The sequence below is a fragment of the Grampus griseus genome (genome assembly GCF_964374135.1).
Source record: "Grampus griseus genome assembly, chromosome: 1".
Taxonomy (NCBI): domain Eukaryota; kingdom Metazoa; phylum Chordata; class Mammalia; order Artiodactyla; family Delphinidae; genus Grampus; species Grampus griseus.
The window spans coordinates 160,517,237-160,540,253 of record NC_139017.1 but is presented as its reverse complement, the minus strand read 5'-3'; the positions used below and the strand labels follow the sequence as shown (position 1 = coordinate 160,540,253).

Genomic DNA, 23,017 nt, shown 5'->3' with positions numbered 1-23,017 from the left:
AGGTGGGCCCACAGGTTGGAGAGGGAAGTGTATGGGGCGGAGGAACACAGGTGATGATCGGGATTCCTTCCACTGTGGCTGTGGTCTGTGCCCCATGTGTTATGGGGACAGAGGCCCTGAAGGCAGAAGAGAAAGGCGAAGGTGCCCAGAGGCCTGGACTAAGGGGCATCCACGGTCCCCCCACCAAGCTTCTCCCCTTTGTCCAACCTTATCCCTAGCTCACCTGAACCATGATGGGTGGGAGGCTATGGGACTAGTAATGCCCTTCCCCATCCCTGTGCCCGCCTACCTGCCCATCCTGCCCCCAGATCAGCTACCAGAGCATCGAGTCGTCAGACCCGGCGGTGAATGTGCCGGGCCCACGGCGTACCATCTCCAAGCTCCGCAATGAGACCTACCACGTCTTCTCCAACCTGCACCCGGGCACCACCTACCTGTTCTCTGTGCGGGCGCGCACGGGCAAAGGCTTCGGCCAGGCGGCGCTCACCGAGATCACCACCAATATCTCAGGTGAGACCCGCCCGACCCGCCCTGGCCCCTTTGGAGGAGGCAGAGTCTCAGGGTTCCATGGGTAGGGGGTGAGGCTTCCTGGGGGTGGTGATGGAGGGCTCCTGCTGAGATAAATGTACCATTTAGAGGTTGAGGTCAGGGGTCAGGGAGGATTAAACCAGAGGAGTCTAGAGACTATGATGGGTGGAATCCAAGGGCTGAGGTCAGGGGTCAGGGAAGCTCAGGTCAGAGGGAATAAGGAGGCGAAGGCTGAAGGGGAAGAGATCTGAGGACAGGGGTCAAGGAGGCTGGAGGCCTGACCTTCCTGGTCCAGTGGCCGGGCTCTGTGCTTATGTCCTGTCCCCTTCCCCAGCTCCCAGCTTTGATTATGCCGACATGCCGTCGCCGCTGGGGGAGTCTGAGAACACCATCACCGTGCTGCTGAGGCCGGCGCAGGGCCGCGGGGCGCCCATCAGGTGGGGACGCCTGCATGGAGGGGCGGGGGGTCAGGGCCATAGGGAAGAGGCCCCTCCTCTGACCCAGAGTCCCCACCCAGGCCAGCTCACCCTTGTCCTTCCTCAGTCTCACACTAAGGGTTCAGAGTGTCAGGAGGAGGACATTATGTGATCCCGGGCAGGCAGGACGCCTGCAGCCACTCCCCTCTGAGGCCGCAGGGTGCCTGGTGGTGACTGTCATGAGATCTGTGGACAACATCCAGCCTGGAGAGGGGACTGTTCAGGCCTCTCCAGAGGGCCTCCTTCTGACACCTTGGAGAAGTGAACTCTGGGGGCCTTATTTTTCCCAGTATTTTCCCTGGAGGATCCCATCCAGGGAGACACAGAGATGGGCTTTCTGGAAGGCTAGTGCAGCCAGCCAGATGGGGCCATCTCTCTGGAGTGGCCAAGAGCTTGGCCTCCTCACTTCTTTGCAGAGAAAGCTGATGCCATAGTGGCTGTTTCTGTTGGGGAGAAGGTGCTGGAGACAAGATGTGTGTGTGTGTGTGTGTGTGTGTGCGCGTGTAGTGAAGACACGTGACGTGTGTGTGATGTGTGAGTGTGTATGTGAAAGAGAGTGAGCGTGTTTGTGGAATGTGTGCACATACTTCCTGTCAGCCAGACATCGTGTTAGGGACTTTACCTGCATGAGTCATGTTATCCTCGTGGCAGCCTGTGGAGTGGGTATTAGTACCCTTATTTTACATATCAGGAAACAGGCTCAGAGAGCCTGAATAATGAGCCCCATGGCCACAGAGCTGGTAAACGATAGCGCTGGGATTTGGAAGCCAGGTTTGTCTGCAAAGCCTGTACCTTTCCTTGAAGTCACAGAGCCTCCCTGCCCCTCTGGTCCACCTCCTCCTACCATAAAGTTTCATGCACTGGGAGAGGGTGACAGCCTGCATTTGGGCATGGGAGTGTCCTCTTAAGCCCCCCAAGAAGGCAGTGGGTTTCCCAGGTGCCCTTGACACCCCCTCATTTCCTCACTCCTCCCCCCCTTCCACTCTTTTCTCCTGCTTTGGCTCCCCTGTATTTGCCACTGCAAAGCCTGCCCTGGGCTCATTCCCAGACCCCAGGAAAAAGTCTGGGCATCTCAGGGGCATTTGGCATTTTGCAGGAGCCTCAGGGCCCTGTTGCCTCTGAATCTGGGAGGAGTTGGGAAACCAGCATCACCTTCTCCTTTCCTTTTCCCTTGGGGGATCCTGTGAGCAGGCCTGGTCGGCGTCTCTCAGGGATGATGATGGCAGGGCTGGGTCTGGGCGAGGGGTGGACCATGTGCGGGGGAGAGGCCTGATGGCTGTGCAACCTCGGGCACATCCCTTCACCCCTCTGAGCCTCCCTTAGGTGCATCTTGGGGATCATCCCGGATCAAGATGTGCTTTGTCCATGGCTAATGGTGGGACTTCGGGCCAGGAGAGGCCTCACATCAGCCTGGGAAATGGAGGGTTGAGAAGGGCCTGGGCTGGTTAGTGATGGAATGAACCTGTCTGGCCCAAATCCCAGGGTGCTGGGGTGATTCCCTCCCAACTTGGAAGCTCAAAAGAAATAGCTGGAGAGCAAGGAAAAGGCATTTCTGTTTTGCCAGAGTGCAGGCTGTCAGTATGGGGTATCCCGTGCCAAGACGTGACCGAGGCCGGGACTGGAAATATTTAAATTTGTCAGCATTCATTTATTTACTCTTGGCTCTGTTCCACAGAGGATTTGGAGGAGTTCACAGCAAGGCCATTCAGTAAAGTGATGAAAATAAATAGAAACACACAAGTCGGGATCAGGAGACACAAATCAGAGGGAATGCAGACCAGGGAACACAGATCAGCCATCAGGACCGGGAGATGGCAGGCTCAGAGTTGCAGTCTCGAGGCTGCCTCCGGGTTGGGAGGGTACTCGAGATGTAGGGTTAGTGTGACCTTGTTTGCCTGCTAAGTGACCAGCTCCCCCACTGGAGGGCAGTTCCAGGAAGCCTACATCCCCCAAGTGCCCGGCACAGGGCCCCATGTCTGAGCTTAGTAAACACTTTCTGGATGAGTGAATGCATCATGTCTTACTCGAATTTATTGTGGCCTAGAGGGACCTGTCGGGAACCTGGTTGGAGCCTGAGGCTTGGGGTTCCCAGGCCCTGGAGGACTCATTGAGGAGTCAGGGTGGGGCTTTAGGGCTTGGTTCCCTTAAGCAGGGCTCACATTCTTTCAGCCTTAGTTACAGTAATAACAGCTGACAGGCACTGGCTGCTTGCTAAACTTGCCTCCTTCCTCACCTCTACCTTATGTAACAGTCCTGTAATCACTCCCATTTTACAGAGGAGGAAACTGAGGCCCAGGGAGCTTAAGTGACTTGCCCAGCTAGTAAGAGGCAGAGCTGAGATGAGCCCTCTCCTGGGCCTGACCCCAAAGCCCACGCCCTTAGCCACCAGATGGCTCTCCCTGTTCTCTGGCAACCGTGACCACTGCGCTTCCCCCCCCCCATGGCCAGTGTGTACCAGGTTATTGTGGAGGAGGAGCGGCCGCGGAGACTCCGGCGGGAGCCAGGCGGCCAGGACTGCTTCCCAGTGCCGCTGACCTTCGATGCGGCGCTGGCCCGAGGCCTGGTGCACTACTTCGGGGCCGAACTGGCGGCCAGCAGTCTGCCTGAGGCCATGCCCTTCACCGTGGGTGACAACCATACCTATCGTGGCTTCTGGAACCCACCGCTTGAACCCAGGAAGGCCTACCTCATCTACTTCCAGGCAACAAGCCACCTGAAGGGGGTGAGGGGCCGGCCGGGGTGGTGGCGGGGCCGGCTGGGGGGCAGGATTGGCGACACCTTGGAGCAGGCTGCTACAGAGGCCAGAGACCCACCCCCACCAGGCCCTACCCCCGTCCTGATCCCGCCCCCGCTGATGAGCCTTGCCCTCCGATAGCTCCTCCCACTCCCAGCCCCGCCCACTCACCTGAGCCCCTCCCTCCTAACCCCAGCGCGCTTCTCTCCAGCAGTACCCCCTTCTTGAACCGTTTTTCCCCAGACTCTTTTCTATCCAAGCTCCCAGCCTGGTCCCTGCTGCCCCCTGAGGCCCTGGTCTTCTATCTCAGGCTCCTCTCTCTCCAGAGGGGGTCCATCTCAGGTTCCCACTTTCAGCAGACCTTGAGGAGGCCTGGGACCCGCCTCCTCCCTGAAGCCCCGCCCTTATCCAGGCTCCTCCCTCCTCGGGTCGCTCCTTCCCAGGCCGCCCCCCTCCTAAGCAGACCCTTGGATCTAGGCCCCACCCTCATTTCTGAGCGCCTCCCCCAACCAGCCCTCTTCCCATGCTGTTTCTTTCTGTTTCCACCCATCTCATCCCCCTTTCCTAAGGCATTACCCTATTGCAGGCTCCTTCCCTCTTGGCCCCTCCCTGCCTGATTCCCCCCAGACCCTCTTGCCAGGTCGGGTGTCTTTAGTAACGGTCCACGCCAGAAAAGCCCTGACCAGGCCCAAGACACGCTGTCTAAGATTCCCTCTGGGGAGGGTCAGGTCTTGACTTCAGCGGTGCTGAGACCCCCATCTGTGCCTCCAGGAGACCCGGCTGAATTGCATCCGCATTGCCAGGAAAGGTAAGTCCCCCTGGGTTCAGTCCTTCAGTAGCGGGTTTCTTACTTGCTGGGCTCTGGGGAGGTGGACCCTGGGTTCCCAGGCCTGTGGGAGCAGAGGAGGGTGGTCCGGCAGGCTTGGGGGGTCAGGAACCATCTCCCTTTCTTGCTCCCTATGTGCCCCACCTCAAGGTCTCCTTCTTCCAGACTGGGCAGTAGGGACAAACCCTCATCCTGCCATGGTCACAGAAGGGGCCTTGGCAGGGGGCTGGAGGAGGGTGAGCCATTATGGTCGGGCCACGGGGGTGGTGGGTACTGGACACTGAGGTCTGTATCTTCCCCCTTTCCTATGGTGGGGAGAAGTGGGGACAGCGTGGACCCTGTGGTGTAGGGATTGTCCCCGCTCCCAGATGGGGAATGTGGTTGGTTCCCCATCCTGAGATGCCCTAACCATGCCCTGGGTACACAGTTCTCTCACCCCATTGCCTCCCAGGAGGGCAAAAAGGTGGGGTCTGAAGGCCCCACACAACCTCCATCTCCCGTCCACTGAAGGACGGGGAGGATTTGAGGAGGCAGAGAGGTGAAGGGAGCTAATATCCCTGATAGGGGCACAGGGCACGTAAAGCCTCTGCCACGGGAATGCGGAAGGTGTGAGGGATGATGAGGAGATGGGTTTGATTGAAAGGTGGGACATGTGCTGAGGATGAGGGGCAGATGTTTATTCCTTGGGGCTTAAGGTGGTCCTGATCTCCCCTCTGATCCTTTGTTCTGCTTTGTTCTTCCCAGCTGCCTGCAAGGAAAGCAAACAGCCCCTGGAGGTGTCCCAGAGGTCGGAGGAGATGGGGCTCATCCTGGGCATCTGTGCAGGGGGACTTGCCGTCCTCATCCTCCTCCTGGGGGCCATTATTATTATCATCCGAAAGGGGTGAGTGAGGCCGGTGCCCTGGCCCACCCTAGGCTTCTCTCCGTCAGAGGCCTGGTGAGCAGAGAGGAGGCTGGGGGCTGGTCAGGCAGTCGCCTGGCGGGTGTGTGGAGGGCTGCCAGCCTGGGCATCAGGCCTGTGGATGGACCCAAGCCGGGTTGGGGGAAGCCCGAGACTCTGCAAATGGAGCTGCCCTAGAGTGGCTTGGCTGGAGCCCAGTTCTAGCTGGTGCCGGGTGCCACTGTCCAGGCAAGGGCACTCACTGCCGGCTGCCAAGGAGCCGTGCTGGGCGTGGGCACCGCCCTCCTGTGCCTGCTGGGCTGTTCTGATGGGGATGGTGTGGAGGTAACCTGACTTGGAATCCTCAGCCCCCCGAAGGTCTTCGGCTCTCTTGTCTGCCCTAAGCACGGGGTTGTGGTGTTGATCCTGAGGTGGGGGCAGGGCTCACTCCACTTCAAAGCAAGGACCCTCTGCGCTTCCCAGGCCCCACCTTCTCTTGGGCTCTGCTTGCCCTGGACTCTGTTACTGTTGATCCTTGAGGAGTCCTCCTGGGCCCATGACTCAGAGGAGACCTCCTTCCTGCCTGTGCCATCTCCTGGGCCTCAAAGGTCCAGTCCTTGTGTTTGTGAGGGATGCATTTTCCCAGTGCATTTTGCAGTGGGCAGAGTGAATCCCAGCATATCTTAGAATCCAGAATTTACAATTTTGGAGTTTTAGCAATCCAGGATTTGAGATTCTGAGAATCTCAGAATTTAGAATTACAGAGGCTCAGAGCCCAGAAACTGAGGGCTGCCATGTAGCTCAAGGACGTCTAGTCTAGTGGTTTTCCAGTCTTTCAAAAGCAGCAGAACCCATCTTCAAAACACCAAATAAACCTCTCCTGGGAGCTCAGTAAATGGAGCAGCTGAAGGCTGAGCCTCGGGTTGGAGCCGAGTGGGGACTTCTGAGACCCCTCTGCTCTCCCTCCCCACCCTACCGCATTCCCTACCAGGCAGCCCCGGGACACTGTGGTTCAAGCCCTTAATTGAGGGATGGAGATGCTGAGGCCCAGAAGGGGCATGGACCTGCCCAAGGTCACCCAGGGAGCCAGAGGCAGAGCCTGCTCCGCCTTCTCCCCGCCTGGGCTCTGCCTTCTGTAGCCCTTGCTGCTGCCAGGCTGGGCACACATGGGTGTGTTGGCTCTGTGTCTCTGGGATGCCAGGAGCAGATAAGCGGGATCCAGGGAGATGAGGGAGAACTGGCCAGGGCCCCCTTGCCTGAGGCCAGGCAATGATAGGAGAAAAACTCTCCTAGAGAGTCTGGGGTTGGGGCATGCCACCGATGGGGTGGCGTGGGGATGTCTGGTCCAGAATGCTGGGCTCTGATTTTTCCCTTCCCGTAGTCCCTGTACAGATTCCTGAGACAAAATATTTTAAACTATCATTTAATGAATATTACTCTGTGCCAGGAGTTCTATACACATCAGCCATTAGAACAGGAGTTATCGAGCACCTCTGGGACTCAGAATACATCAGAGAAGTTTTCCTTCTTGGATCCTGGCCCACGAAGCAGGTCTAAGTCCCTTAGACAGGTCAGGAAACTATCATTCAGCGACTTGCCCATGTCACTTGGCTAAGTGGCAGGTCCTGACTGAACCCAGGCCTGACTGCAAAGCCCATCCTCCTCACGGCTGGGCACGTGAAGGGCCTCACCGCAACTGGCACACAGTAGGTTCCTGTAAGTGGCAAGGCCCTGGGGGCTGGGTAGTGGTGCAGATAGAGAGGGCTGTAAGGGAGGGGTCAGATCTTGGGGGTTGCAGGTGGTATTTAAGACTCTAGAAATTTACCCTCAAGGGAAGATTGGCAATGTAGGGGATGTTACCCACCCCTGCAGAGAGAGCGCCAGGCTCAGGAGAGGATGGGTCAGAGATGCTGCCAGAGCCTCACTAGGAAACCCTCCACTTTATGCAGCTGCTACTGGAAGCCTCTAGGATCCACCCCACCCCCCACCCCCCTGCCCCTCCTTAGGTCGTCTAAAAGCCATTCGGTCCCATTCTGTAGGACCTCGCTGCATCCCCCGACTCCTGCCCGACCTTCAGGGTCCACTGTGCTCCTGAGGGCTCCCCTAGTCTGCATTGTGGGGCGCCATGGGACAGAGCAGCTCTGGCAGGGATGAGGGTGTTCAGATCAACCTGGGGTACAGATGTAATGGACAGATTAGGAGGTTGCGGAGGGAGGGCAGCTCCCAATTAGCCCCCGTGTACCCAGGTCTGCCCTGCGGACAGTGAGGCTGGATGCACCTGCCCTGGGGAACTCGGGGGTGCCCCTCGCCGGTTGGATCCCTTGGTTCCGCTTCCAGAGACCCTCCCCACATCCCTTTGCAGCCCTCCCCGCCCCCCCCAACCCCGCACTTCATTCACGGCTTGCAGCGCTTTGCTCAGTATTTCTCTTCCCTGCTGGACTGAGAGCTTGCATGGGGGTGGAGGAAGTTCTGTCTTGTTGGCTGTGTGTCCCCAGGGTCTGGCCCAGGGGACTTGGGTCCTCCTGAACCGCCCCCCGCCAACCCAGCAGGAGGAGGGGGCAGGGAAGGGCTGAGCGCGTGCTTGCCGTGGGGAGATTATTATTAACCTCACTTGTTTAGAGGAGGAAATGGAAGCTCATAAAGGTGGAGTTCTTTTATTTAGTTTTCCTCATTTACTGATTACTCAATTCAATAAAATATCTCGGGAATATAACGTGCTGGGCACTGTCCTGGGCCCTGGGGATCCAGTGGTGGCAAACGCGACCAAGATGCTGTCCTCCTGTGCTTTGTGGTTATAAGCGGGGGGCCTGGCATTAAACTAGAAAAAGCACAAATGCGTAATTACAAATTGTGAAAAGACCAGGGTGTCGGGGTGGGGGGCAGAGAGAAGGTAAAGGGGGACGTAATGTAGTTGGTGACTGTGGGGGACTCCTTAAGGAAGGCTCTTTTAAAGTCATGATATTTCAGCTGATACCAGAAGAACACCACTCCTTCATCCCCTCCTCCCTCCCCTCAGGGCCTCTGTGAACAGCTCAGGGCCCTGGACCCCTCCTCTGTCCCTGGGGTGGGTGACATGCTGTGTGACCTCGAGCCAATCTCCTGCCCTGGCTGGGCCTCAGTCTTCCCCTCCGCTCTCCTTCCCTTCCCTCCCCCATGATGGGTGACGTGGGGCGGGTGAGTGGAGGACCCTGGAGGGGGCCTGGACGGGGCCGCAGGGGGAGCTGGCTCTGGGGGCAGGGTCCTGGGCCTGCTCTGGACTCTCGCTGACCCCCAAGAGCCCCAGGCAGACCGTGACTCTCTGGGACCGGCTTCCCCACCTGGGAGCTGGGAATCAGACCTGCCCCCACTCCTTGCTGCTGGTACCTGGCAGTCAGGTCAGGGCTCTTGACCCCCCCTGTGCTCTGGGTGCCCGTGAGGGGGTGACCCGGCTCCTTTCATGGACCCCACACCCAGGGGCAGTCTGGGTGGGTGACGAGGCCGCAGTGTCCCCTGCCCTGGCCACTTGTTCCCTCCCAGGCACAGGTGCGTGCAGAGGGCTGTCCTGTCAGGGGCAGAGGGGCCTGCAGGGGTGGGCGGCACGGGGACCGCAGTGGGGACTGTCTGCAGGGGAGAGTGCGGCAGTTACCTTGAGTGTGTGAGTGGGGGTGTCCGTGTGTGTGAACGCAGGCGTCTGTGTGTGAGCGTGTGTTTGTGTATGTACCTGTGTGTGTCAGTGTGTGTGTTTGAATACATGTGTACGAGTGTCTGCATGTGTGTAAATATCTGTGTTTGTAAGTGCATGAGTGTGTCATTGTGTTTCTATGTATGAGCGTGTGTATCCAGATGAGTGTGTCTGCATACGTGAGCGTGCAGTGCGTTTCTCTTTGTGAACGCATGTGTGTATGACTGTGTGTGAAAGCTCTGCTTCCCTCCAGGCCCTTTCCCCACCTCCTTCTCACTCCAGCAGTGGGCTTGGGGAAGGTTCTAGAAGGGACCTTGGGTCCTGGTCCTCAGAGACTGAGCCCGGCCAGCCCTTGGGTCAAGGAAGGCCCTTCTGACCTGTTGGTTCCCGGCCAACCCCGTCCCCGGCACGGAAAACACCAGGCCCCTCCCTCCTGGGGGTGCTGCCCTGGGCCCGGCCTGGGGAAGGACCGTGGCCCACCTGTACTGTTCTCTTTGCACGCTGCCAGGAGAGACCACTATGCCTACTCCTACTACCCGTAAGTAGCGTACCTGCCTCAGAGCCCCACCCCTCCTGGGGAGCCCCTGCCCCCACCCCGGCCTGGCCTGGCGTTAGCCCCTCCTCCACGGCCACCCTGTCTCTGAGCTTCCTTCGTCTGCTCTGTCTCTCCTCTCCCTGTTGTCCTCCTGCGTGGAGGTCAGGAGAGCTGGCTTTGTGGTCAGAGTCTCAGGTTCAGACCTGGCTCTGCTGAGCCACCCCAGGCAAGTCACTCGACCTCCCTGAGCCTCTGTGTCCTCTCGCCCCCGAGGCAGCCCCTTGTGTCTTGAGCCAGTCCTGCTGGGTGGGACCTCCTGACGTCAGACCGCAGTCCGCGTCTAGGAAGGTCCTCACCCGGGTCCCACTCTGGATCCACAGCTCTGTGCGTGTGTGTGTGGGGCAGACAGATGGCAGCTCTCCACATGGTGCATGCCGCTCCCAGGGTGCCACCAGCCCTTCTCCAGCTGGTGACCCCAGCTCCTCAGACCCACCATTTCCTGGGCACCTCCCCTGGGCTCAGTTCTTCACACAGAATCTGCACAACAACCCTGAGAAGAGGCACTGTGATCACCCCATTTTACTGATGAGGAAACTGAGGCTCAGGGAGGTTAAGGGACTCCTCAGAGGCCACAGGACAGGCAGAGCTGGGGTTACAACCCAGGCCCCGTCGGACTCCACGGTCTGTCCATGCTGCTCTGTTTCCTGCCTCTGATCGCTGACCCTGCAAGCCTTCCAGAACATTCCCCTTACCTGTGCTTGTCCCTGCCTCGCACAGCAGGCTCAGGTGGCCCTGGGCCAGCCCAGAGGACAGTGATCTCTCACCTCCTCCCTGGACCCTCTTCTTGCATCGAAGTCACCCACCATCACACTGGCTTTTCCAGCAACCACACCCCCGTCAACTCACGTGGAGTCTCCAGCTCGGCTTTTCCAGGAGCTGCTGACGAGGCAGCTCGCCCTCCCTCTCTACTTTGCAGCTAATTTTGAACCTAAATGCAGAACTTTTCCAAGTGTCCATGTTACGTGGCATCTGCTTGATCTCACCCTGAGAGATGGGCTGGAGGCCTCAGTGCGAGGTGTCCCTCCTGGCTGTGTCTGTGGAGCTGGTTGGTTGGTGTTTCAGGTTCCTCTTCCAAGTGGACCAGGAGGCCTGGGTGGGACCAGAGCCCTGGGGTACACCCCTGCAGACCTTCTAGGCCGGTATCCATGGTGACAGGCCCTCCTTGGGCACCATTGTTCAGCCAGCTTGACGGGCTGTCCTCTATCTGTCTTCCCTGTGGTTGCTGGTGTCTGACCTGTCCCTCCCTCCCTCTGTCTCCTTCCCTCTCTCTCTCTCCCCTTGTCATTGTCCCTTTACTCTCCTCCTCCTCTGTCAGTCCTCTTGCCCCTTCTCCCTCCTCACCTCCCTTCCTCCTCCACCTTCTCTCTTATGTTGATGGTCAAGGTCACAGCCACAGAGGCTTCTTCTCACCTGCCCCCAAAGGGGTCTTTGGCTCTGCCCTGGGCCACAGTAAGGGTGATGCCCAGAGCCCGCAGGTGGGGCTGGGAGCTGGAGGCATGGGCCTGCTGAGCCATCTCTTGTCCAGACTGGGAAGGCCGCACCCACCGCAGTGCACGGCAGCACTGGTCCCCAGCGTGGACACAGAGCCATCTTAGCACAAGAAGGACGTCGAGGTCCTGGCAGGAGGGGCACCCAGAGGTCATCCTGTCCCCCTTGGGCCCCAGGCGGCTCTTGAGCCAGGAGGGGCTGAGTGGAGTTTGCCTGTTTGTCTGGAGGATCCCTGCACTGGCCTCTTCATCTCTATGGATGACCAGTGTCCCTGAGCCCACGTGACCCGGAAGTCCTCTCTCAGGTCTGCCCCACACCCTGCACGCTGTAGGGCCTAGAGGTGAACGGCTCTCTTGTCCCGAGCCTTCCCTGTGATTGGGCCCTGGCTCTTCTCCAGTCTCAGCGCAGGTCCCAAGTCCTTTCCCTTTGCCCACTGTGCAGCCCCCCGGTCTTGGAGCTGTGGCCCTTGCCTCCCCACCCCGTCCTCCCTTCCACTTTCCTCCGAGTTCCCTGGGGCCACAAACGGCCATCCTCATCTGTAAAGCTGGGCTGCAGGCCTGGGCTGTGTGGCCCCTACCCAGGGGCTCTCCAGAAGCTCTGCCCTCTCGGGAGGGGCCGGGGCCTCTCGCCTTCTCTCTCTGCTGCTTCTGGTGGCTGGATGGACTGGTGGGCAGTGACGGGAATAGGGACCCTGCGTGGATTTCTTTACAAGTCTGGTGTGGCCTGTGGTGCAACCATCCTGGGGGTTCTGGGGGGTAAGAAGAAGTCATGGTTGGAGTCATTCTGTGCCCAGTGAAAACTTATGAGACTGACCGAGTACTAGCCAGACTCTGCCATGAAGGAGTGTAGTCCAACCCCACTGCAGGAGGAAGAGTTCCCAGGGCAGCTGTGTGGTGAGGACGGAGGAAGGAAGGTTACCTACGGGCCTTGCTGGGGCTGGAGCTGGGGCAGGCGTCTCCCTTGTTTGGGGTGCAGTGACTGTCTGCCGTGCCACCAGAATAGTCACCCAGAGTGACTTTCCTCCCCTTTCCCGAGCCCTCGGGGCCAGTGAGAGTTAGGAGGCAGATCCCAGCCTGAGGCCACTGGTGTTCCATCCCTTGCTGTCAGCAGAGGTCCCCAGGACAGGGACCCTGCCCAGGCCCTCTTGGGGGAGGCAGCAGCTCACCGGGTCTGGTGGGCAAAGGATGGAGGCAGAGCCCCCTCAGCATCCAGAGATGCTTCTAGACTGGCTTCTGGCCTCAAGGCCCCCTGACTGCCAGACTTCCCCATCCACCTCTGGCTGCTGTCCTGCCCAGCTGAGCACCCATGTCTCCCATCAACCTTCCTCTGCAGGAAGCCAGTGAACATGACCAAGGCCACGGTCAACTACCGCCAGGAGAAGACCCACATGATGAGTGCCGCGGACCGGAGCTTCACGGACCAGAGCACTTTGCAGGAGGATGAGCGGCTGGGCCTCTCCTTCATGGACGGCCATGGCTACAGCCCCCGGGGTGAGTGCCCGGCCCTTCCTCGTGGCCCCCAGGCACTCCTCCCCCAGACTTCTGAGCCAACAGCCCACAGCCCCACATCAGATGATTCTGTAACACCCCGAACCAACAGTACTAAGCATCCTGCTGGGTACCAGCACCAGCCCTGGGAACACAGAGAAGGCACAGGTATTATCTTTGTACTGGAGGAGCTTTAGGAAAGTTGAGGACTTAGACACAGATTCATCCAAGAGGAGTGCGAGTTCATAAGTTAATTGTGGGAAGAGTTCTGGGGACTCAGAGGAGGGAGCGCTGCTGTGGGATCAGAACAGTCTCTTTCCTGCTGTGTGAGAGGAAGTGCTTGGGAGTCAGACCTCACTTTGCATCTCAGATCCCCTTAGGTGCATGACCTGGGGCAAGTGGCTTAATCTCTCTGGATGTCTGCTTCCTCATGTATAAAATGAGGGTAAAGATAATCTCTGCTGGTAGGGCTGCTGGAAGACTAAATAAGAGAATGTGTGCACATCGTTTAGTGCTGTACCTGGCCTGCAGGGAGAGTATAGTGAGTCAGCTGTATATGCTAGGAACTCGTCATAAATTGCTTCATCACATGTCTTTTTATTCTACTTAGTGCTGATTTGGACAAAAAATAACATTTATGAAAATCATAAAGTCATAATAATACACCAAACACCGGTGAACCCCGCTGGTGAATTTGAACGTCATCTGGCTGCCCCTTCCATATCCCCTACCTCCCTCTTACGTGTAAATATTCCCCTGAAATTTATGTTTATAACTTTCTTGCCTTTTTGGGAGTAATTTTACCATATGTGCATGTGTCCCCAAACAGTGCATTATATAATTTTGCTCGTTTTCGAGCTTGATAGAAATGAAATTGCTCTCTATTTTTCAACACAACACCATGTTTCCAGTATTTACCCAGGTGGAAGTTTTGCTGTAGTTCATTTATTTTCTCTGATGTATAGCTTTCCACTGTATGAATATATCACAATTTATTTCTTCATTCTGGCATCCATAGGCATTTGATTTGTTCCTAGTTTTCTTGTTATTACAAACGAGGCTGCTGTGAACATTCTTAAATGGATCTCCAGATGCACCTGCACAGCAGATTCTGGAAGTAGAACTGCTGGATTATAAAGTATGTGCTTGTGCTGCTTTATAAAACAGCGTCAAATTGTTTTCCAAAGTGTCTTTGCCTGTGTTCACTCCGAGCAGCAGGGTGTAAGTTTCCATTGCTCCACATCAAGATCAAAATTTGCCAGGCTTCTTCACTTTTGTCAAACTAGTTTGTATAAGATGGTAATTCTCTATAGTCTTAATTTACATTTCTCTGATTACTAGTGAGGTTGAATATATTTGCAAATCATCATTGGCCATTCAGGTTTCTTCTTCCATAAAATGCCTGTTCATGTTTTTTACCTAATTTTCTGTTCGGTTTTCTGTTGCTATCTTAGTGGTTTTTAGGAGTTCTTTATATATTTGGGATGAGACTCATTTGTCCCTTATGAATTGCAAATATCTTCTCCCAATTTGTGGCTCATCTTTGCAGGTTATTTATAGTATCTTTGGATGAACAGATTTTTATTTCAATTCAGTCAAGTTCATCAATCTTTTCCTTTTTGATTTCTATTTTTTGTGCTTGCTTAAAGAATTCTTCCTTATGTAAGGTCGTAAGATATTTTTTACTTTTTTCTAAAACTTTTAATATTTTGCATTTCACATTTAAATCTTTATCCATCTGTAGTTGATTTTTGTATGTGATATGAATTAAGGATTTTATTTTTTCTATAGGGAAAACCAACTGTCCCAGAATGAGGTATTATGGTTCATATTTTCACCACTGATTTGCAGTGCCACCCTTATCATATATCACATTCCCATACATATAGGGATTGTGTTTTGGCTCCCTATTCTCTTTCATCGGCCCGTTTGGTGATTCCTGTACCAATAGCAAACTAGCTATCTAGGTCTTGATTTTTGACACATCAAGCCCTCCCAACTTAGTTCTTCATCAAGGGTGTCTTGGCTCTATTTGCGCTCATTCTCTTACAGATTTTAGAATCATCTTTGCAAGTTCCTTGGAAAACCTTGTTGGATGAATTTGCTTTGACTCTTTGGATCAGTTTTCATTTTCTAAAACTGAAACTCTGTATCCATTAAACGCCCCTTTCCCTACCTTCTCAGCCCCTGGCAACCGCCATTCTACTTTCTGTCTCTATGACTTTGATTACTCTATCTCATATTAAGTGGAATCATACGGTACTTGTCTTTAGGGACTGGCTTATTTCCATTAGCATAATGTACTCAAGGTTCATCTATGTTGTAGCATCTTTCAGAATTGACTTTGTTTTCTTAAGTGTTTTTTAAAATTGCTTTTTACAAAATATTTTATTTATTTATTAAAAAAAATTTTGGGGCCATGCCGCACAGCATGTGGGATCTTTAGTCCCCCAAGCAGGGATCGAATCCGTACCCCCTGCAGTGGAAGCACAGAGTCCTAACCACTGGACTGCCGGGGAATTCCCAGAATTCCCTTTCTTTTTAAGGCTGAATAATATTTCATTGTATGTATACACATACTTTTCTTATCCGTTTGTCTGTTGATGGACACTTGGGTTGCTTCCATGTTTTAGCTCTTGTGAATAATGCTACTATGAACATGGATGTATACAAATATCTCTTTGGGGCCCTGCTTTCAATACTTTCGGGTATATACCCAGAAATGGAATTGCTGGATCATATAGTAGTTCTATTTTTAATTTTTTGAGGAACTGCCATACTGTTTTCCACAGTGGATGCACCATTTTACATTCCCACCAATAGTGTACAAGGGTTCCAGGTTTCCCCACATCCTTGCCAGCACTAGTTTTCTGTTCAAGACAGTTTTTTTTATAGCAGCCATCGTAATGGATGTGAGATGGTATCTCATAGTTCTGATTTGCATTTCCCTAATGCTGAATGATGTGATGTTAGGCATCTTTTCATGTGTTTATTGGCCGTTTGTGTATTTTATCTGGAGAATTTTTGAATTGGGTTGTTTGTCCTTTTGTTGTTGAGTTTTAGGAGTTCTGTATATATTCTGGATATTAATCCTTATCAGATGAACAATTTACAAATACTTTATCTCATAGTGTGGGTTGCCTTTTTACTCTGCAGATAGTGTCTTTTGATGAACAAATGTTTACGTTTTGTTGTAGTCCATTTTGTCTTTTTTTCTCTTTTGTTGCTTATGGCTTTGGTGTCCATAGCCCAGAAATCCTTGCCAAATCTGATGTCATGAAACGTTTGCCCTATGTTTTCTTCTAAGAGTTTTATAGTTTTGGGTCTTACATTTAGGTCTTTAGTCTTTTTTGAGTTAAGTTTTGTGTATGGTGTTAGATAAGGGCCCAACTTCATCCTTTTGCATATGGATGTCCAGTTTTCCCAGCATAAATGGTATTGATACATTTTTAGAATATCATATTTCTAAGTATTGGTCATATAGAGAAATGCAGTTGATTTTTATATGTATAGATGTTTATCTTATAACCATACACCTTGATAAACTCTTTTTTTATTGAAGTATAGTTGGTTTAGTTTCAGGTATATAATATAGTGATTTGATATTTTTATAGATTATACACCATACAAAGTTATTACATATTATTGACTATATTCCCTGTGCTGTATATTATATCCCTGTGACTACTTTATTTTATCACTGGTAGCTTGTACCTCTTAATCCTCTTCATCTGTTTTGCCCATCCTCCCACCCGTCTCCCCTTGGGCAGCCACTAATTTGTTCTCCATATCTGTGAGTCTGTTTCTGTTTTGTTATATTTGTCTATTTGTTTGGCTTTTTAGATTCTACACATAAGTGAAAACATACAATATTTGTCTTTCTCTGTCTGATTTATTTCACTAAGCATAATACCCTCCAGGTCCATCCATGTTGTCACAAATGGCAAGATTTCATTCTTTTTTATGGCTGAGTAATATTCCGTTGTGTGTGTGTGTGTGTGTGTGTGTGTGTGTGTGTGTGTGTGTGTGTATATATATATACACCATATCTTCTTTACCTATTCATCTGTCATTGGACACTTAGGTTGCTTCCATATCTTGGCTATTATAAATAGTGCTGCAAAGAACATTGAGGTGCATATCTCTTTTGAACTAGTGTTTTCATTTTCTTTGGGTAAATATTCAGAAGTGGAATTGTTGGGTCATACAGTAGTTCTATTTTAAAGTTTTTGCAGAACCTCTGCACTGTTTTCTATAGTGACTACACCAATTTACATTCCTACCAACAGTGCAGGAGGCTTCCCTTTTCTCCACATCCTCACCAACATTTGTTATTTCTTGCCTTTTTGAGGATGGCCATCCTGATGGGTGTGAGATGATATCTCACTGTGGTTTTGATTTGCATTTCCCTGATGATTAGTGATGTTGAACATCTTTTCATGTGCCTGTTGGCCATCTGCATGTCTTCTTTGGAAAAATGCCTAAGTCTTTAAGGCATTTTGAGTTTATTTTTAAATATGGTATGAGAAAATGGTCTAGTTTCATTATTTTACTTGTAGTTGTCCAGTTTTCCCAGTACCACTTGTTGAAGAGACTGTCTTTTCCCCATTGTATATTCTTGCCTCTTTGTCATAGATTAATAAACCATATGTATGTAGGTTTATTTCTGGACTCTCTATTCTGTTCCATTGAGCTATATGTCTGCTTTTGTGCCAGTACCATACTGTTTTGATTACTGTAGCTTTGTAGTATAGTTTGAAGTCAGGGTGCTTGATACCTCCAGCTTTGTTCTTCTTTCTCAAATTGCTTTGGCTATTCAGGGTCTAAACTTTCTGATTAATTCTAATTTGTCTGTAGAATCATTCAGATTTCCTGAGTACAAAGGATCTGTGAATATTGACAGTTCTGTTTCTTATTTCTCGTTTCTTATCCTTCTTTTCCTTATCTTTCTGCATGGCACTGGCTGGAACCTCAAACGGAAGTGGTTATAGCAGAAATCATTGTCTTGTTTTCCTGGTTTTAAAAGAAATGCTTCTAACATTAAAACAGCGAGAATGAAGTTTGCCATAGGTTTTTGGAGGAAATGCCTTATCAGATTAACAAAATTCCTTTCAGTTTTTAGTTCACTAAGAGATTTTATTTTAAATGGGCATTAAACTTAGCAAATGCTTTTTTTTCTGGATTTACTATGATGCCATATATTTTTCCTTTAGTTTGTTAGTGAGGTGAGTGACATTTTTAGATTTTCTAATGTTAAAATAACCTTCAATTCCTGGGGTAAATTCAACTTGGTCATCATGCATAATTTTTTTTAATGAATTATTGGATTCAGTATAATTATAATACTGTTCAAGATTCTAAAGTTGTATTCCTGAATGGGATTGGCCTATAATTTTTCTTTTTTTATACTGTCTTTGTCTGGTTTCTGGTATCAAGATTCTGTTTGTCTTATAAAATGCACTGAGGGCTTCCCTGGTGGTGCAGTGGTTGGGAGTCTGCCTGCCGATGCAGGGGACGTGGGTTTGTGCCCCGGTCCGGGAGGATCCCACATGCCGCGGGGTGGCTGGGCCCGTGGGTCGTGGCTGCTGGGCCTGCGCGTCTGGGGCCTGCGCGTCCGGAGCCTGTGCTCCGCAGCGGGAGAGGCCACAGCGGTGGGAGGCCCGCGTACCGGAAAAAAAAAAAAAAAAAGCATTGAGGGCTCTTCTCTTTTTTCCTTATCATGGGAGATTGGAGTAATTGACTCCTTGAAAGTTTGGTGGAATTCACCTGTGAAATAATCTTTTTTTTTTTGTTTTCTTTATGGAAACATTTTAAACTTTTAATTCAATCTATTTAAAGGAGTAAAGGACTATTCAAACTTTCTGTTTTTTTTCAAGACACTTTTAGTAAGTTATAGTTGTCTAGGAATGTGTCCATTTCATTTATGTTTTCAAATTCATTGACATGCATTTATGCATCACGTTCTCTTTGTGACCTCCCTCATTAAATTTACACACACAGTAGTAGCTGTTATCAACCCTTCATCTTACAAATGAGGAAACAGAGACCCAGAGAGGAGAATCACTTGTCCAGATCAAGCAGAAGGTGGCAGAGTCAGGATTTAAATTCAGGTCTTTCTGAATTGCAAATTGCTGTTTCTGCTGTATCATGCTGGGACTAGAGGACCGGGTGGGATTTGGACCGGCAGAGATGGGAAGGAAAAGGCAACTGTGCATGAAGAACAGCATGTGTGAATGCATGGAGGCGGGCACAGAGGACGACATGGAGAGGTGTGCTTGGGCTGAAAACTCAAGTGGGTGCTGGGGGGAGTGGGAGGTGAAGGTGGTGTGGGCACATGCCTTGCTGCTGAGTCTTACGGAGAGATGCAGTGAGCCAGGAAACACGGGTTCTGCTCCCAAGGAACTCACTGACTAGTTGGGGAGATGAGATTGACCCAGGGAAGTCCACACTAGGCTAGTTGCCAGGGGGTAGTGGGGACAGTGAGTGCTGCCATAGTCTTGAGAAGATACACCTTTGGGCAGGGGAGGTCAGGGTTCGGCTGAGATGGATAAGATTTGACTGATGGTGAGGAGGGCGGGGCCGCTGAAGGCAGGATGCAGGACACGGGGAAGGTGTGACGGCTGGGAAGCTCAAGGTGTATTCAGGAGACTGGAGCCCAGTCTCAAGGCTTCTCTCTCTCTCTTTATGCCCCATGCTGGTCTAGCCGCCACGTCCTTCTTTTCTTTGCAAACAGTGGCGGCCAGAGTTTTGTGGTTTAGAGCAGAAAGCCATGTTGATTTTGATGTATCCTCAATATGGAAGTTTTAAATAGGGGCTTCCCATGCTGAGTAAATGTTGAGCTGGGATGTTCCCAAGATGTTGGAACGTGCCCCCTTCGACTCTGACCTTGCCTATGAAAACCCTCAAACCCTCTGGGCCCTGTCCATCCAGAGCTCTTGACCTGTGTGGGAACCAGTGGGTTCCGTCCAAATGGTTCGTCAAATAAGTGCCCCTTATTTGACACCACAAATGCCCCTTTATCAGGGAGAGGAAAACAGAGAAAGACAACAGGATCCCAGAGTCAGTTGGGCCTGGGTTTGAATCCTGATGCTTCCACTTAAGGAGCAGGTAACTTAATCCTTCTGGGCCTCAGTTTCCTTGTTTAATAGGGGGGATAACAATAGCACCTACTTCATAGGGATATTCTAAGGATTGAATGACTTAAGAATCATGCTAGGCATATGAAAGCACTCGGTATGTTAGATATTGTTAGCTATTGTTACAGACTGTGTTTCTTTAAAGTTATTTGCTAATTGCAGATAGTGAAGGAAAAATATAATATGCTGCTAGATTGTATAACCGGTGGCCTGTCTTCATCTGAGGGTGGATGGGAATCGGGGAAAGTGCCCATCTTTGAGGAAAGTCTGAGGATCTCCATTTTCAAATGAGGAAACTGAGGTCCAGAGAGGTTAAGCGGCTTGAGTCAGAATTCAAATTCAGGCTTCTCCGACTGCACACCCAGTGTTCTTTCCTCTGGGCCTCAGCCCTCGCCGCAAAACATCAACTGTCCAGTGGTTACTCCCCCAAATTGTCCGACAATCATAATGGATCTGGAGAGAGCCTGGGAGAGCCCCTGAGTGGTGACCTTGAAGCTGATAACTGGCTCTTACCTTCCTGCCTCTCTTCCTCCCTTTCAGGAGCTTCCAGCTGTGGGCAAGCTGGTTCTCGGGGTATGTGTGTGTATGGGAGAGGTGGGGTGGGGGGAGCGGTGTGTGTGTGTGTTTGTGTGTGTGTGTGTGTGAGTGTGAGTGAAATCCCATGGTAATTCATGGGTGAGAAGAGCAAGGACCTGTCTTCTCTGGGCCCCAGGAAATGGAGGGTCTTCTTGGCAGCATCATTGTTCATCGTCCTTTGTCTTCGGGTGCTCTTATTTGTAGAACATCTTGTGTTGCTCTCGGGCTCAGCTGGAAGCCGCCCAGCTTTGCTTCTGGCTTCCTGTCTGGACCCCAAGCAAGTGGGATTTTTTGCTTGTCTTCACCCATTGCAAGATGGTTCCATGCCTACTTGTGAGGCTGTATCAGGGCTTCCAAGCCTTCAAGATCTCTGGGATGAGCTGTTGGATTCTGCAGCCAGAGAGCTCTCTATGGAGCCGTTGGCATGGTTTCCACGAAGAACACTTAGGACCCCTTCGTCTCTGAGTTCTTTGAGCCAGCAGAAATCTTCTTTTCTTGAAACCTTTGTGCTTGTCTTGTGTGTTTGTGGTAGATGGTCTTTAGGATTGTCAGGTCCTGGACCAAGATCCTAGGGTGGAGAAGGACCAAGACAGAAAGACCACCTCTTGTCAAACAGCTGCCCTGGCTTTCTGGGACTCCAGAGGTTCCTGCCTTTCCTGGAAGCTCCTGATCATGTCAACAGCGCCATCTGCAGGTGCCCATGTGCCAGGCACTGGGCTGGGTGTTTCATACACATTATCTTATTGAATATTTACATCATCATCTTGGAGAGTAACAGTTTTAATCTTCATTTGTCATATGAAAAGGGAAATTTCTGGAGAGTAATTAACGTCCCCAAGGTCACATGCAGAGTTGGGATTTGATCTGAGGCCTGTCTGACTTCAGAGCGTGTCTCTTAATCACCATATTACACTGTGTTCCCCTGAGGATGTTTCATGAAACAAGCTTTCCGTGGTGAAAGAGGGAGGTGAAACATTGCTGTTTTCCTCCATCTCTTGGAGATTTAAAATACACACTAACTTGTTGGAAGCCCTGAGAGGTTTAACAGGGAAAAAAACACCTACTTATTTTTGTTTAAAACAATTTCACAGACTCCTTTAAAACGTAGAACCCCTCCTCATCCTCCTTCTCTTCTTTATAATGGAATACCGTTGAGTCATCTGGCACAACCAGTATTTTCTGGAACACACCTGGACAACCACTACATTAGGCAAATCTCTCCTCTTTGGGTCTCAGTTTCCCTATCTGAAAAACTAAGGGTTTCGCGCACTGGACCACGAATGTGTAACTGACACATGACTTGCCCTCCAGCTGTAAGCAGCTAGAAATCTGGATAAAATCCGTGAAACAGTTGTTTTCAGACATCGGGTACCAGGCACCTCATGACTGTGATTCCCGAGAGAAGAGAAACACACGAGGTGAGCCTTGCCTGGCATCACCTTTCTACTTGGAGGTAGTTTTCAAACCTCAGCACAGGAAGGGGAACCCAAGCTGGGCCTGCAGTCTCCCTGATTTGAAGAGGCAGAGATTGGACTTTGGGGAAGTGGAGCTGCACAGAGGAGGGTGGTGGTGGTGTCCGTCCCGGTGCTGCATTCATTCTGTCTGTTAGTCATGACTAGGAATTAGAGGCCAGGCACCAGCCAGAGAAGGCTCCCCAAGGAGGGTCATTTTAGCTGAGACCTGAAGGATGAGTATGAGTTCACCAGGCATAAAGGGGGGAGTGTTTGAAGCAGAGAAAAAGCATGTGTGAAGGCACAGGGCAGGGACAGGGCTGGCATCTAGGCCCTGCTGGGCAGAGATCAGCGGTGAGACACGCGGAGAATGAGCCCCTGCACCTCTCCCAGGCCAGGAGAAGGGAATGAGTGTGTGGGAGTGAGTGTTGGAAGGTGGGTGTGGCTGGGCAGGACTGTTTTCTCAATCCCAGGACCTGATCTAAGGACCAGGGTGGGATGTCCTTGGGGATGCTGACCAGGAGAGCCAGGAAGTGGGTGGTCTGGAGGGAGAGGATAGTTTCCTGGGGCACGTGGAACACTGTGAACCTCTCCGCCTCTTCCCCACGGGCTGAGCCTACGCACAGGCTGACAATGGAAATGCTTATGCAGGAGAAACGCCTCTATTCAGGTGCTTCCCATTAATCTGCAGAAGGGGTGGCAGCAGCAGCTAGTTTCGGGACTTGCTTGTCTTTGAATGGGGGTAATTGCTGGGAGTTGTCAATGTTCCAGATTGTTCCCTGGAAGAGGGGAAGGAAGGAGGGATGTCATGGGCTCTGCTGAGCACTTCCCCCTGCAGGCAGCACGTGAAGTCACAGAGGGGTGGGCCCTGCAGGGGAGCCCAGGAGGGTGAGGGGACCACGGGATCACAGCAGGCAGGGCCGAACCAGAAGGGCCCTGCGAGTTCATATGAACCAATCCCCTCAGTTTACAGATGGGAAAACTGAGATGCAGCAGGGAAGGGGCCACCCAGGGTCACACAGGGTGGGCCCGGCCAGCTGCTTGGCTCCAGCAAACAGCCCAGGCGTCCTCCACGCTGGCCGTGCTCCCTTCCCTCCCTCGGCCCCCTGAGTCCATCTGGGGTTCCCCAGGCTGGGGCCCGTGTGTATCAGAAACCCCTTTCCCTTTCTCTGACTACAG

The 23,017-nt window shown here is 52.0% G+C and overlaps 1 protein-coding gene across 4 annotated transcripts in view; it reads left to right on the top strand.

Annotated features, from left to right (window-relative positions):
• Positions 1-23,017, top strand: part of PTPRU (protein tyrosine phosphatase receptor type U) — a gene marked incomplete at its 5' end in the record, with an annotated part of 83,534 nt that overhangs the window by 39,375 nt on the left and 21,142 nt on the right. For 3 of the 4 annotated variants that reach the window (XM_082668024.1, XM_082668022.1, XM_082668025.1), the window contains 6 exons: positions 309-510; positions 863-965; positions 3,453-3,726; positions 4,510-4,546; positions 5,309-5,447; positions 12,521-12,678. In XM_082668024.1, the coding sequence (XP_082524150.1) occupies positions 309-510; positions 863-965; positions 3,453-3,726; positions 4,510-4,546; positions 5,309-5,447; positions 12,521-12,678 (913 nt within the window). Of the gene's footprint in view, positions 1-308; positions 511-862; positions 966-3,452; positions 3,727-4,509; positions 4,547-5,308; positions 5,448-9,613; positions 9,644-12,520; positions 12,679-23,017 lie in introns of all 4 variants that reach the window. The other variant, XM_082668023.1, reaches the window with a different exon arrangement.